The 13,952-nt window shown below is 36.5% G+C and overlaps 5 protein-coding genes and 2 non-coding genes across 7 annotated transcripts; 3 read left to right on the forward strand and 4 right to left on the reverse strand.

The window, feature by feature from the left end:
* Nucleotides 1-298: 298 nt before the first annotated feature.
* Nucleotides 299-3,360, reverse strand: SPOG_00521 (SNF2 family domain-containing protein). The gene is made up of 4 exons (XM_013168695.1): nucleotides 1,667-3,360; nucleotides 1,491-1,625; nucleotides 503-1,435; nucleotides 299-460 (listed from the first exon to the last, which is right to left on the reverse strand). The coding sequence occupies exons 1-4, from the start codon at nucleotides 3,281-3,283 to the stop codon at nucleotides 347-349; spliced, it is 2,799 nt and encodes a 932-aa protein (XP_013024149.1). The 5' UTR covers nucleotides 3,284-3,360; the 3' UTR covers nucleotides 299-346.
* A 187-nt stretch (nucleotides 3,361-3,547) lies between these two features.
* On the reverse strand, nucleotides 3,548-6,915 carry SPOG_00520 (N-acetyltransferase Nat10). The gene is made up of 3 exons (XM_013168694.1): nucleotides 6,790-6,915; nucleotides 6,605-6,750; nucleotides 3,548-6,552 (listed from the first exon to the last, which is right to left on the reverse strand). Exons 1-3 carry the CDS (start codon nucleotides 6,844-6,846, stop codon nucleotides 3,654-3,656), a joined length of 3,102 nt encoding a protein of 1,033 aa, XP_013024148.1. The 5' UTR covers nucleotides 6,847-6,915; the 3' UTR covers nucleotides 3,548-3,653.
* A 19-nt stretch (nucleotides 6,916-6,934) lies between these two features.
* Nucleotides 6,935-8,736, reverse strand: SPOG_00519 (beclin family protein). The gene is made up of 3 exons (XM_013168693.1): nucleotides 8,042-8,736; nucleotides 7,649-7,999; nucleotides 6,935-7,589 (listed from the first exon to the last, which is right to left on the reverse strand). The coding sequence occupies exons 1-3, from the start codon at nucleotides 8,630-8,632 to the stop codon at nucleotides 7,128-7,130; spliced, it is 1,404 nt and encodes a 467-aa protein (XP_013024147.1). The 5' UTR covers nucleotides 8,633-8,736; the 3' UTR covers nucleotides 6,935-7,127.
* A 273-nt stretch (nucleotides 8,737-9,009) lies between these two features.
* Nucleotides 9,010-9,081, forward strand: SPOG_16314. The gene has a single exon. It is a non-coding gene; the product is annotated as a tRNA-Cys (tRNA).
* Nucleotides 9,082-9,571: 490 nt separating this feature from the next.
* SPOG_16315 lies at nucleotides 9,572-9,643 on the forward strand. The gene has a single exon. It is a non-coding gene; the product is annotated as a tRNA-Glu (tRNA).
* Nucleotides 9,644-10,566: 923 nt separating this feature from the next.
* SPOG_04963 (inorganic diphosphatase) lies at nucleotides 10,567-13,873 on the forward strand. Its single transcript, XM_013169151.1, has 3 exons — nucleotides 10,567-11,797; nucleotides 11,857-12,229; nucleotides 12,271-13,873. The coding sequence occupies exons 1-3, from the start codon at nucleotides 11,645-11,647 to the stop codon at nucleotides 12,597-12,599; spliced, it is 855 nt and encodes a 284-aa protein (XP_013024605.1). The 5' UTR covers nucleotides 10,567-11,644; the 3' UTR covers nucleotides 12,600-13,873.
* SPOG_04962 (ubiquitin-protein ligase E3) lies at nucleotides 12,809-13,756 on the reverse strand (the record flags this gene model as incomplete). Its single annotated transcript, XM_013169150.1, has 1 exon — nucleotides 12,809-13,756. One exon carries the CDS (start codon nucleotides 13,754-13,756, stop codon nucleotides 12,809-12,811), a length of 948 nt encoding a protein of 315 aa, XP_013024604.1.
* Nucleotides 13,874-13,952: the final 79 nt, after the last annotated feature.

The following is a 13,952-nucleotide window of genomic DNA, read 5'->3' on the forward strand; positions in this document are numbered from 1 at the left end:
AAGGAATATATGATTGTACAGAATATCAAGCTTGAGTAAGCATATAAGAAAATCTCACTAAGGAAGATGGGAATGGACGGTTCAACAGAACGGGAGAGACAGGCATACCTTTTGGAGTAGACTAAAGTAGGACAGTATAAGCATACAATACATTGTTCTTCCAGCGAACTCTTTTCAAGAAGATTCTCTGTAATCGAATCCATAAACTCAAATACGAAATGGCTTCTATGTGTGTCGGCAGCATAGAAACTATTACGTTACGGTTGAATTTACTCTCTTTATAATCGCCATCATTAAAGGATGAGCAAACATGTTTGTTATTGAAATCGAAACCATAAATAAACTATTAAGATAAACTATGAATTAGATCTTCAGTAATTTCCTTCTGAATCCGTTCGGATTCTGTAGTAAGACTCGACTCGAGTGTCAGCTTGGTAGCTGCTAGCTTGCGTATATTTTCCTGCAGTTGTTAGCATCCTTATATCAAAAAGTAAACACTCACCTCAATGCTATTTTCCGTAATCAGACGATAAACGTGAACAGGCCGAGTTTGTCCAACTCGATGTGCACGATCTTCTGCCTGCAAATCATCAAAAGGATTGAAAGAACAATCATACATGACGACAACATTGGCACAAGTCAGATTGATTCCAAACCCTCCTGATTTTGTTGAAAGCAGAAAAACTTTATACTCAGGATTTTCGTGAAACTCGTCTAGTAGACTTTGCCTTGTATCTACTGGAGTAGAACCATCTAGTCGTAAAAATTTAATACCGATGGTTGTCAGGACGAGCTCAAGAATATCTAATACTTGAGTAAACTGACTAAAAATTAAAGTTCGATCTTCTGTGTTAACTTCATGTAACAATGAAACTAGCTTGTTTACTTTTCCCGACTTCATCCAAGGATCTCCTTGCAACTGGAACTGATGCAAAGACTTGAATTGCATACAGAGGTGATGAAGCTCAAAATCCGACATCACTTCCATATCTTCATAAATATAACTTTCGTTCGCATCTAAATATTGATCTTCCCGTAAGATTCTTTTTGACATCGTCTTCAACGTCTCCGGAGAGTAGATAGAACGAAACAAAAGTTGGTGATTGACAACTTTTCGAAGTTGCATTATAATATTTTCACGACTGCTAGATGGATCATTCCGCAGTTGAATCAATTTTTCGTAAAGACCCTTTTGACTAGGTTCCATAGAACAATACTCAACGTGCTGGATTTTCTTTGGAAGATCAGACAAAACATCAGCCTTTTTGCGACGAAGAATGAAGGGATTCATAATCGATTTTGCTCTAGATATTCTTTGTTGAGAAAGGTAAGCTCTTTCAAAATTTCCATCTGAAGAAGGCTTAATTTTATAAATTATATCCAATCCTTGCATATTACTATCAAACATCCTAGGTAACATAAAGGCAAGTAAAGACTATATATATATATATATTAGTTCAGTTTCAAAACGTATAAAACTGTGCACATACGATTAGCTCCTTCAAATTATTTTGCAATGGCGTTCCAGTAATCAAAAGGCGAAACTTGGCTGGGATATTCATCAAGTGCTTGTATCTTTCTGACATGCGATTTTTTAAATAGTGCCCTTCGTCAAAAACACAAATCTATACGTTAGTACATACTTTGAGTATGGATGGATTCGTACATTAAATTTTTGTCTTCGTAAGAATGCTCTGTCATCCCTAGAACCCGAAGCCATATGATAGTTTGTTACCAAAACATCGTACTCGTTATCCATCAGATAATATCTTTTTTCTACCCTCTCAGTTTGATTTCCCGAGTATTCTTCAACTCGTATAGAAGGACAAAATTTAGTAAACTCCCGAATCCAATTTTCAAGAGTAGATGCAGGAACTACGACCAAATGAGGACCTTTAATGTTTTTCTCTTTCATTGAAGCTAAAAATGCTATAACCTGGCATGTTTTTCCAAGCCCCATTTCGTCCGCTAAAATCCCTGATAAATCAGCATGATACATTAAACGTAACCAGTTAACACCCATCATTTGGTAGCTCTTTAATTTCATTCCAGGTGCCAGCAAGCCCGGTTGCTCTTCCATGTACTCCATCGGTATGCATTCTTCGCCGCTTTCACTTTTAGGATTGTCATTATTTTTGCTTTGTTGTAAGTAATGCCACCCTTTTAATGTGTTTGCTATGAGGCGTCCGTATTTTTCGCAACGATTAATCAAGGAATCAACGGCATCGAAACCTTGTAAAACTTCATATGTAGCATTCACAACTTTCTTTCCAACTCGATGGGCGTCCGATTTTGAACGCTTTTGTTTTTCAGTAATTTTTTTCCTATGAACGACTTCAGCCTTACTCAGACTTGGGTATGGCCTCTTGGAAATAAAATATTCAACAATATCGTGAGGACAACCAGACACATCCAGTAATTCTTGTGAAGTACAGCTGTTCAAAAAATCAAGTACTCGCTTATCATAGTCAGTTTCTTCATCACTCTCATTTTGGACTTGGTGTTCATCAGGCTTCTCCTCTGAAGTGACTTCTCTTTCATCCTCAGTATTGGCTTTACCAGTAACTGATGATGTACTAATCCCTTCTTCTTCTTCTTCTTCTTCTTTCTCTTCATCAGAAAGTTGAATTACACGTGAAGTCTTTTTCCGAGATTTAGCTGATTCAAGAGGCTTTCGGCTCTTGATGTCTCTTTTTCTCGGTATATTGGTTTTGGAAAACAAAGGTTTCACAGACTTATCGTCTTTTTGTTCTTGTGAAGTTTTGTTCGAAACATGCCCACTTGGCTCTTTAAGTAGCCTTTGAAAGGTGAGTTTATGAAGAACCATGTTTTCTTTCCAATTAAATTTTTTCAACTTATCCACTATGTCATTTTCGTCTAATTCAGGAAATCGACGTTTAACCATTTCAATTTTGGAGTTTATCATTTCAGTATTTACAGTATCATCGCTTCCGGAAACAGTCTTCCAATCTGAATCCTTTTCAAATCCTTGCTTCGACTCAATTTGCTTGGCGTTCTTTTCTTGAAGGTTTCTGTTTATAGTTTTGGGACCGTCAATATCCCCAGATGTCACCGATTCCAACGCTAAAGGATTCAGTCTTTCTCGAAAATCTTTTCTTACGCCAAAATCTATATTATTCTGATCATTTTCACTCCCAGCGTTATGTACAGGAGACTCTTCTATCGGAGAACTGTTTATATAGAATTGGTTATTCTCGCACACTGGAGTACCAGGAGGAGATGAACTTGGGATAACTATTTCTTTATTTTCTTTACTCAACATTTACGCTTCTAGCATACTTAGGAAGATAGTGTGAAAGAAAAAAGTATAAGTTTTTGTTTACAATCGAATAGTTTGCGCTACTGCTAGCTTCATAAATTTAGACATAGCGAAAAACCCTGATCATTAAATAAAATAGGGAGATATAAGAAGTAATGGCTTATAGTTTTTTGTTGGAAAAACCAGAATTTAGTAAATTCATTTGGAAATATCCAAGGAATTGCATCGCACTTACAAATGTAAATGAACTTTAGACAATAGCTAATACTCATCTCTTTGGCTTACAAATTCACTATTCACTATTAAACATAATGTTATTGAATGATAGACAGTTCCATAACCCAAAACCACAAAAACCCCAAAAAAATTCTAATTAATTCTTTGATTTCTTTTTAGAAGACTTCTCCTTTGAAGATTGCTTCGGTTTGTTTGCTTCTTCAACTTCATTTTTTCTCTTTTGACCTTTCACACTAACCACGGTAGATCCCTTACCTTTAGTTTTATTGATTTGTTGCTCAGCCTTCTTCCAATCTTCTTCATTTCCGCCAATAGCATACTTGTCCAAATCCATAGCATCAATTAAGGCTTTTTGTTTCTCACGAAGGGATAGCATAGCTTCGTCAGCACCTTCTTGTAATTCTTCTTCAAGTGATTGCTGAAGAGGAGCAAATTCGGGAACTCTGTTATTTGGCTTCTCAATTTTCTCATTGGCTTCCAAATCTTGTTCGATATTCTTGCTCTCAATTTCATCTAAGCAAGTGGTAATCTTCTTCAATAACTTAACCAACATAGCCAATAATTGGTTCGAAGGTAAGTTAAATTCCCGTTCCAAGTCATCAATCGTCTTGAATTGTAAACCAAGGGCAAGCAAAACAGATTGTTGAACAGGTGAAAGCTTAACAGTCTCAGGGAATTTATCACTAAAATAGAGACCAGCTACCTTAGGAAGCAAATCCATAACTACATGATAGTCAAGCAAATTGTTGGCATATGCCTCCAATCGCTTTAAATCGAAAGATTCAAAGAATTGGTGAATTTCTTCATCAGATAGCTTGGGGACTTCAGACTTGATGTATTTGGTACCATTGTTACAGGCGTCTAAAATACTCAATGAAGTAATAGCGGTAAAGCTTCTGAATTGGTAACCAAGTAAAGTCAAGAATCTCTTATAGAAGTTTTGTGCGAAAGCACCCAACCACTCGGTATCACGTTCTGCCAAAGGTCGAAGCATAACACATGTGTGTTCACCAGTCAAATCGTTGGCAGTCTGTCTGAGGTATAATGGACAATAACCCTCTCTCTTCCAAAACTTTTGCAATGTTGGGGTCAAACCATAGGAAACACCCATATAATGAAGATATTCTGGCTGAAGTTCTGATAATTTCAAGAGTAAGGGTGGCATAGTTCTAGCATCTCGGACATTAAGCTTCTCAGTTTGTAGTGCGTTTTCTTGAAGTTCTTCATCAGAAACTCGCTTCATATTTTCAAGAGGAGGACGATAATCTTCAGAAACGCTAACGAATTTACCTTCAAAGTAGTCATGCAATAACTCTAGAGCTCTAGTACCGTATCCCATCTTTGTATGCTCGGGAGAAACCGCAATACGGACAATACGAGCACCACCCAATGTAGCAAAATTTTCATCTTGGTATTGTTGAGAAACGAGCCAAGGAATTAAGTCACCACCTGCTCTTTGACCTCTACTTAATCCATTTAAAATGGAGTCCCTCGAAATAGAACCTTCTAAAGCTAGTTGAATAACACAGATAGGATCAGGTAATTTGGGATTCTTCGGGTCAACAGGAGGCAGTAATACAAATAATTGATGAGCAGGAGCATCAGACATTAGTTGTAAATCATTTGGAGAATTCTTGTAATGACTTGCAACGTAAAGAGCCATCATGCGTTGTAGAAACGCTTCCGAAACAGGATGATAAGAAAACAATGTGTCTCTACTAACTCGGAATAATGAACACTCAGAAGGATGGGGAAATCCATGAGCTGCAGACTTGGAAATATAATTAGTAGCGTCCAAACAGAGCAATTTATTTAACCATCCCTCAATACGATCTCCAGCTGCATATCTAATAGGTTCATCCAAACTGATTTCTTTCAAAGTTCTTCCGCTAATCGAAGAACCGCTTGCAGAACTATTTGCATTTGCTGAAATGATGCGAGATTGCTCTCTAAGTTGTTGCAATAGCTTCAAAGAGAGAGAACGACCAGTGCCTTCGTAGCCGTTGATGGTGGAAGCCATAAATACTAAGTAAGGTCCAATCAATTTACGAACCAAAGGCAAAGGGATCGCTGCTGCTTCATCAATAACTACTAATTCAGCTTGACCTAAAACATTGGAATCTTCTGGGCGGATATATTGAATCGTCTGGCGATGGTCGCGAAAAATATTAACACGCACAATGGCGTTATTGAAAGCTGGATTTGTTGACTGGACAATATCATAATCGGTATGCTCATCATAATTTAACGCATCAAATCCCTTGAAAATGAATTCAAAAAGAGTTTTTAAGTTTTCAGGACTGGGAGAAGTGATAAAAATATTAGAATAACCGTAAGCAACTGCAGCTGCAATAGCAAGACCTAGCGCAGCAGATTTACCACGACCACGGCTAGCAGTTAGCGAAACAGTGCCTCTCAAACTTTTCTCAACAATAGATTCCACGAAACTTAAGACAGCATGGGATTGGTCAAGGGTACGAGTAATCCCAACAAGTTCACTGGCTAAGTTGTCTTCCCCTAAGGATTCCTGGAGATCTTTAATCTTGTTTTCTGTCGTCCTATCCTCCTCTACAACGGGAGGCAAAGGTTTCACATTTTTACCGCCAGATATTGGAAGAACGTTAAGTTCATCATCAATGACGAGACAGTTTTCGCAATTACCTAAAGACAATATAAATCTCTCATTGAATCTAGCGGTCACGTCACTGTGCGCTTCAGTTCTGTAACGAGAGTGAATATCCATAGACATGGTATAAAGCTGCTTCAACGAATTAATTTTATGAAGCAAGAGAACAACAACACCACCTCCTTCAATGGTCTCAATTGTGCGTGCAAGGATATTAGGAGTCAATGCCTCAAAATCTTGCAAAACCAACATTCCATAAGTAGTACCCAAAATTTTTTCAGATTCCTTGTAGTAACAATAACGGATATTGGTGATACTGCAGAAAAGCTCAAAAGGATCCTCCGAATTAGGATCACGGATTCCCCTCTTGACTTCTTTCTTGATTTTATTCTCTCGTTTCTTACGGTGACTTTAAAGGTTAGATTACAATAGGGAACATGGAGTCATAAAAGCCAACATACCTAGTAAATCCCAATAAATCTTTTTTATACATCCAAAGTACATTGGGACGAGCTGCAACCTTCGACTGAGATAGTAACCAATGAAGATTTACAACCTGATCTCGAGCTTTGTCACCGACAACAACGAAAAAACTTCGTTGTTTTTCCTACAATTGTCAGTTAATTTTCTAAACTCAATTGCATACCTGACAGCCATTCTTTATAAGTGCTGGAATACGAGAATCGAGAGCTTTTTTTGGCATTCCTGGTAGTTTAACGTTTCTGGCTGCTGCCAAGTTCTATTTTGCCTTTCTGAAGATAAAAAACGAAAGTGTCGTTATGGTTCGTTAATAGGAATAGTGAAAAGACTTTATTCAAAAATAAATAAAAAAGGAATCATTAATTTAATATAAAAAAAATAAATCATTTAGTGATAAAAAGGTCATTATTGAATTCCTTGATTTGGGATGAGTATCTTTAAAGCTAATTCATTAAGATTAACGGGAGCCATGGTAATGGGAACTATGAGGGAAAATAACTCGATTTAAAAGTTGGTATGCTTTTCCTGTGAAGAAACATAGGCTTCTAAAAATTTGATATTCGTCAAAACAAATTTTAAAGCCCGAGTCCAATTTTCGTCCTGATTGAAGGCAAGTCGAATACACTTGCTTCCAATACGATCGTTTTCTATAGGATAAGGTAAGATGGCAGAAGGTGTATTGGCAGCACAAAAGTCGCCCAGTTGGTGTAAATAGTCCAAGAAGGCTACCATTCCTTGATCAAAACGACGGTTCATAAATATTTTGAGTTCACCAGTAGAAAATAAATCTAACCTTACAGGCTTTGTCTGTCCAGTGCTAGGATCCTGATCAAAACGAAGAACGTATGACTGACTACCGAAGGGTTTCAGCTGGTATAAAGGAGAATGAAAATCTAGTCTTTCAGCTAGTACGTCCAAGAGCAAAACCGTCATCCCCCATGCGGCATTAATTTCACTCCAGCTTACCTAAAATACGAGTTGTCAGCTAAAACCATATCTCAATTTGACAAAGCATGATAGCTTACCTTTTGGCTAGGCAACCTGCCCAACCGCAAGCCATTGATGGTAGCAATAGATCCTTCTCCATTTGGCTCAGAGTAATGAGATATGTAAAAAATGTCGCTAAAGACATTCATTTTCTGGAGCTTTTCAAATTTTTTCGAATTATGTTCAAATTCTAGTTTTGCGCAATCATACTGCTTTTCCAAAGCACTTTCTTTCATCTGAAGTTGATTAAATGCCTTTTTATATTCATCTTCTTCTATATCAACCTTTTCGCAATCAATTGTTATGGCACGAAACTGACTTTGCAATTCTTGTTCCTGGGATTCCAAATCAATTAATTGTTGTTCTTTTTCCTTGATCGTTCCAGAAATCTAACACTTTGTTAGTAACAGCCTGTTAGTTAAGGCGCATACCTCTTGAACATCGGCTTCCAATCGGGAGATATCTTCATCCTCATAATCTTGATTAGCCAACATGTTACTGTAATAGGAATATAAATTTTTTTCAGCTTTTGTTGAGTTCAGTGTTTTCGTCATTTCCTCTACCAGTAATTCAGCACATTCTTCACACAATGGATGATTCACTTTTGTTTTTGCAAACAGTAAGTCAAAAATTCGATTGTAGTTCTCTATTTTCCAGCTAAACAAGTCGTTAACTTCCGTAGAAGGATTCCGTTCGTCTTCATTCTCATTGTATCCATCATGTGACGCTGGTAGAACCACAAACGAGTCAAGAGTTGGTGTTTTCAATTCTGTTTGAGGCGTTTGAGAAAAATCATATTCTCCCTCTTTAAGCGCTTTTCGATACAACTGTAGCCGCTCCACAGGATAATCCTCCACTGAGGAAGCAGTTTCATCATCGCTTTCACTTTCTTCATTCGTTTCTGTTAAAGATGGCGTCCACAAACCCGGATTTTTTGGAAATAATTTCAATTTCACTAGTTCATCGTCATAATTATCTTTCAATTTAAGCAGCGAATGGCATTTTTGGCATATAAATTGCATGTTGTGGAGTCGAAAAGATACGTTAACTCTTTCATATCAGTACTACGTGCACACTCATACCATATATGCATTAAAGGAGTAAGGGATCGAAAGTATAAACAAACAGTTGAAGAAATTGAGAATAGAATAAATACAAAGATATGGAATTGAATAGAATTGACTTTAAAGAAGTTACATATGGCACCTTCACCAAACTAACAGATGGTTTCGTAAATACTTCTTCTATCACAATAGTCATTCTGTAAACCAAGACAGGAAACAACAGACTCTCGAACTGTTCAATGTGCCCTCTTTGCAGAACAAGCTTCTCATTCATCAAATTTCAACTCTAATCCTTTTTAGTCAAGTATTACTCAATATAGTACGATTATCGTATTGGGGTCATAGCTCAGTGGTAGAGTGAGGGATTGCAGCTCCCCAGGTCACTGGTTCAAATCCGGTTGGCCCCTTACCTTTTTTATAAAAAGAAGGATTGCATTAGGTAGAAATTAATAAATCCATCGTCAGTGGTAACCGTTCCGTCTACTCAAAAACCTATTTTCTATGGCTCCTTTGTCTGCATATGCTATGTGATCAGGTCTTCATTTTAGACATTCTACTGACAAAAAGTGCCGACAGAACGAAGAACACTCAATGTAAAAATAAACAACGAACCCTTGCACCACTCAACTTCTGCGAATTCTTTGCTATGATTCTGTTACTTTATTAAATATGCTTAGGTTCGCAAACAACCTGAGTGAGTATATAAATCTTCGATGAGGTTTATGCCAAACGTTGTCTACAGACAAACAAACGCTTTCTATAATTCCTTGAAGGATTCCGTGAATATTTTCTTACCAAAAGATTCGATTTTAGTATCGAACATTTTTTATATCCTCATGCATGAGGACTTCTCTTAGCTTTATATAAATTAATTATTCTATTCTCTATTCTCAATAATCCGTTGTGGTCCAACGGCTAGGATTCGTCGCTTTCACCGACGCGGCCGGGGTTCGACTCCCCGCAACGGAATTTTTTGAGATTCACTGAAACAGTTATTTTTCTAATTTAAACGAATCATTACGATTTCCAGCATTCTTGTGTTTCTCCCAAAATGTCCCCTAGCTTCGTGGTGTCCTCCACAAGAAGCTGTGTTTAAAATGACTATTAAAGAGATGGTTTGCTAATTTGAAGAGAAAACTTATCCTCGGTTAAGAGGTGAATCCTTTATACTTTTATAAGTTCCAGAACTTTGTATTTTTCAAGGTGATGTGCTTTTAATGGTTTTGGTCGCATAAAGTACTTGGTTGAAATAAAGGTCTTTTTTCGTTTAAGCTCGACTTACTTTAGACGGTGCCTCGTCTATTATGTTACAAAAGAATAATCCTGTTTATGCAGCTACTAGTATAATTGCCGCCCGAATGTCTTGTTTAACGGCATGCTTAATTCAACAATAGCATTTGCTTTATTGTCAAAGCATAACCTTATCGTCAGACTTATTGTCTCCTTGAATAATGTTCGTTGCTATGGTGTTCAAAATCTTCATATGGATGCAACGATTCAATGGTCTAGCATTGTACGAAGGAGGGTATCCATTTTCGATGGGTAAGCTTCGCTGACACCAAGAACAATGCGATGATCGTTCAATCGAGTTTCTGAGCTGTGGTTAACCAAACATTGACAATATCTCTTAAGTCCTTTTGGACTTTTTTTTGATACAATTTGTCATCAATCCAATTAAAGGAATTAAGATGATAGTCATGTGCACCTCTTTAGGGATTTAGGAACAACATTGCTACTAGAATTAACTTTAAGAGTATGCCGGAATTACTCTGTTGATTTTTTAAGACATCATTCATGAATTTTCGTAATCGTCGATACAAGATCGAAGGACTCCAGGATTTGAGACCTATCTATGTATGTGATATTAAAAAAAAAAAAAAAAAAAAAAAAAAAAAAAAAAAAGGAATTACTGGAATAACAGTATATAGAATTTTATCGGTTTATTCCGCAAGGTATTTTATTCAGCCTTTAGAAATGGATTCTAAAAAAACCTTTGCTTTGTTTTAAAGTATGTCATGATTTATATCCTTCTGGATGTTTCATGAATCATTCAGGATTACAATCTTTCCTTCCAAATATTGTTGATCGGTAATTTTCTCGAAATGCATCCTATGCATTCCAGTAGCAACACTCACTGAGCTGTTTCTAATTGAAACGTTATCATCGATTTCGCCGTTTTATATTAGAGAATGTGTGGGTTTCTGTAAAATGCATATTGGATTTCATGCTAGCTCTTCACCAGCTACTAACTATAATTCTTTTTCTTTATTCTTTAATTTCTTGATTCTTTTTTTATTATTTTTTATACATCTCGTCTTTGAAGATTAAATCATGAATTCAACCTCGAATGCATGTCTACGCAATTATTGAGCAGCGTAGTGAAATTGTTTCGAGCATACTCCCGTATCGTTCGTATTTTCTCATTTCCAACGATTTCTATTGAAGGACATTTGACTATGGTATCGTGAAAGCATCAAAAAACAGAAGCATGAATCCTTTCAATAGATATCAAATAGATGCGAGACAACGTTCTGTCAAGTATCCAATGTAACTGCTTATTTTAAAACACTTAACTAAGCTTTGAAGAAAATGACTATCATGATCGTTCTAATTAACTGGAATTTTACATTTCCTTCTTCACGACGTTACGTATTACTTGCTCCAAAGCCGGCTACTCTGAACTGATTACTGCTTGTATTATATTTTTAATTTTATGCTAATTATCCTTAAAACTTTCTCCTAGAGAAAAAAAGACAGTTATCTTATAAACGATATATTTCAGTATAAAGCGATATATTCCATTAATCAAGCTGTAAAGTGCAAAAGCTCATAGTACTATCGCCTCGCTTCTTCAACCTAAAAAGTACTTAAAACTTTTTCACTCTTATAACTGATTTCTTACAATCTTTTCCTTTTTATTCAACGTTTCATTTTTTGCTATATTTCTTTTTTATAAAAGTATTGCTTTTCATGTCTTCTGCACGTGCAATAACCAACTTTCTGACAAAATATAAGGGAAGACTTCATACACCGGATTTTGGTGCCTATTGTTTTAACAAAGAAAAACCTGTGTCTTTCCTCCATGATATACCTTTGTCTTCGCAAGAAGGAACATTGAATCTGGTATGCGTTTTTGGACAGCTTGAATGAATGAATTGAATAGCTAATCCGTGAGTAAACAGGTTGTGGAAATTCCTCGCTGGACGCAAGCGAAATGCGAGATTTCAAACTCAGTACCCTTAAATCCGATTATGCATGATATAAAAAATAAAAAAATTCGATACGTTCAAAACTGTTTTCCATATCACGGTTACATATGGAATTATGGCGCGTTTCCTCAGACATTCGAGGATCCAGTCAAGTTGGATGCACGAACCAATTTAAAAGGGGATGGTGACCCAATAGACGTGTGTGAAATTGGAGGTTCTATTGGATACATTGGCCAAATCAAGCAAGTCAAGGTTTTGGGTGCATTAGCTCTTTTAGACCAAAACGAAACTGACTGGAAGATCCTAACCATCGATATCAACGACCCGATGGCTAATTCTCTTAATGGTAAGTATTTTCATAAAGGAATTTTTTTGACCCAGCTTTAGACATCGACGACGTAAAAAAGATCATGCCTCGTTTGTTAACCTGCACTCGTGATTGGTTTGCAGTGTATAAAATTCCTGATGGAAAATCAAAAAATACATTTGGTCTTTCAGGAGAGTTTCTTCCAAAAAGTGTTGCTAAGGAAATCATTAACGAATGCCATACAAGCTGGAAAATGAGTTCTCAAAGAGCTGATCATATTCATTCATTCCTCACGAATTCAGAAAAGGCTACCCAAATTACCCAACATTTAGAAGAAAGGAAGGAAAGCTCATTCCCAGGAACTTCTTCTTTTCCCTCTATTGGGTATTATTATCAACTACGTGAATAGGCCTTTTTGATACTCACCTAATTTCCTCCTTTATTATCCGAAAGAATTCAATTTCTTTTTTTTTTCCTTTTAATTTTCTTTTCCTGTGCATATCCTTGGATCCTCCATAAATACTTTTTTTGTTTTTTTGTTTTTTTTTGTTTTTGTTTTCGGAGTACATTACCATACTTGTTTTGATGCCTGCGACAATATAAGGTGATCTGATCCATTTATACTGCGCTGTTCATAAAAAAAGGCATTCTGCTATCACGAAAAGATAGAACTGGATTTACAAAAGGAGCAGCATAATTATCCTCAAGTTGGGTGTTTACAGGTTCATGTGCTAACACATCCATGTTGGAAGAACTAGCTGAATAATTTTTCGACTTATAATGCTTTCTGCTATAGTCTTCATTACAGAGAGGGCAAGATGCTTTCGAAGTAGTCATCCAAGTATCTATACATTGAGCATGAAAAAGATGCCCACAAGGAAGGACACGTAAATAATCAGTATAATCATAATTTGCATAGCAGATTGTACAAAAGTCATCTTCTTCTTCCTGGTTTGCATCTTCCGCGTTCATAGTGATGTTCGCATTGTCTTCTCTCGAACAACTTCCCTTTGGTTGACCATAATTATCCATTTCATCGGAAACTTTTGATTCAAAGGAGGATTTTTCCGAAAATTTTGTTGTCGATGAATTCATTGACATTCCTAAGAGAAAGGGGTCCTTGTCGAAAGTATGTGAAAGTTTATCAATTGGAAGATTATCACTCTGCACATTTTGTTTATTTTTTTCTGCTCTTCTTTTATAAAGCCAGTCTCTGTAGGTTACTACTGGAGATAAATAGCCTAGCTCATTTTGGGATAATGTAGGAGGCTGTTGCCTATGGCGAGGAATGTTATAACCTAACATGTTGTGAAGTCTTTCTGTTGGGAATGAAGTAGGAGGTCTTGAAGTGTTCATCCTGTTCGTTTGAATTAAAGGAAGAACATCGTCATCTTCTTCATCAAAATCGAGAAAATGGAAGCATGTTAAGCAGTAGCGACAAATATATATTAATATTAGGTTAAAGAAAACAACTGCAAATATGATTGCAAATGCGAATGGCAAGACATCCTTGTTTCCCTCCGAAGAAGTATCTTCATCCACTTTCATGGAATTATGTCCCTCCATTGCAGTCCCGTGTATCTACTGCAAAAGTAGCAGGCTAATTATCTGTAATATTTTTGATGGAATCCTCAGATTCAAAATCTCGTAAGCATGTATGATAAGGTACTCATTGAATTTGATTCCCATTCAAACCTTTCTACCTAGACTGTAAACAAACAAGCGATCACAAGATACACTATAAAGTAAGGAACAAAGTTAT

Source organism: Schizosaccharomyces cryophilus (assembly GCF_000004155.1).
Source record: "Schizosaccharomyces cryophilus OY26 unplaced genomic scaffold supercont4.5, whole genome shotgun sequence".
Lineage (NCBI taxonomy): Eukaryota > Fungi > Ascomycota > Schizosaccharomycetes > Schizosaccharomycetales > Schizosaccharomycetaceae > Schizosaccharomyces > Schizosaccharomyces cryophilus.

Bases quoted from the DNA above. Each gene is read 5' to 3' on its own strand.
- SPOG_00520 (XM_013168694.1), bottom strand. From the start codon at position 6,846: ATGCCAAAAAAAGCTCTCGATTCTCGTATTCCAGCACTTATAAAGAAT. The intron at 6,751-6,789 runs GTATGCAATTGA...TGACAATTGTAG, and splicing joins TTATAAAGAATGGCTGTCAG to GAAAAACAACGAAGTTTTTT. The intron at 6,553-6,604 runs GTATGTTGGCTT...TAACCTTTAAAG, and splicing joins GATTTATTGGGATTTACTAG to TCACCGTAAGAAACGAGAGA.
- SPOG_00521 (XM_013168695.1), bottom strand. From the start codon at position 3,283: ATGTTGAGTAAAGAAAATAAAGAAATAGTTATCCCAAGTTCATCTCCT. The intron at 1,626-1,666 runs GTACGAATCCAT...ACTAACGTATAG, and splicing joins TACGAAGACAAAAATTTAAT to ATTTGTGTTTTTGACGAAGG. The intron at 461-502 runs GTGAGTGTTTAC...TAACAACTGCAG, and splicing joins TTACGGAAAATAGCATTGAG to GAAAATATACGCAAGCTAGC.
- SPOG_00519 (XM_013168693.1), bottom strand. From the start codon at position 8,632: ATGCAATTTATATGCCAAAAATGCCATTCGCTGCTTAAATTGAAAGAT. The intron at 8,000-8,041 runs GTATGCGCCTTA...ACAAAGTGTTAG, and splicing joins TGGAAGCCGATGTTCAAGAG to ATTTCTGGAACGATCAAGGA. The intron at 7,590-7,648 runs GTAAGCTATCAT...CTCGTATTTTAG, and splicing joins GCAGGTTGCCTAGCCAAAAG to GTAAGCTGGAGTGAAATTAA.
- SPOG_04963 (XM_013169151.1), top strand. From the start codon at position 11,645: ATGTCTTCTGCACGTGCAATAACCAACTTTCTGACAAAATATAAGGGA. The intron at 11,798-11,856 runs GTATGCGTTTTT...GTGAGTAAACAG, and splicing joins AAGAAGGAACATTGAATCTG to GTTGTGGAAATTCCTCGCTG. The intron at 12,230-12,270 runs GTAAGTATTTTC...ACCCAGCTTTAG, and splicing joins GATGGCTAATTCTCTTAATG to ACATCGACGACGTAAAAAAG.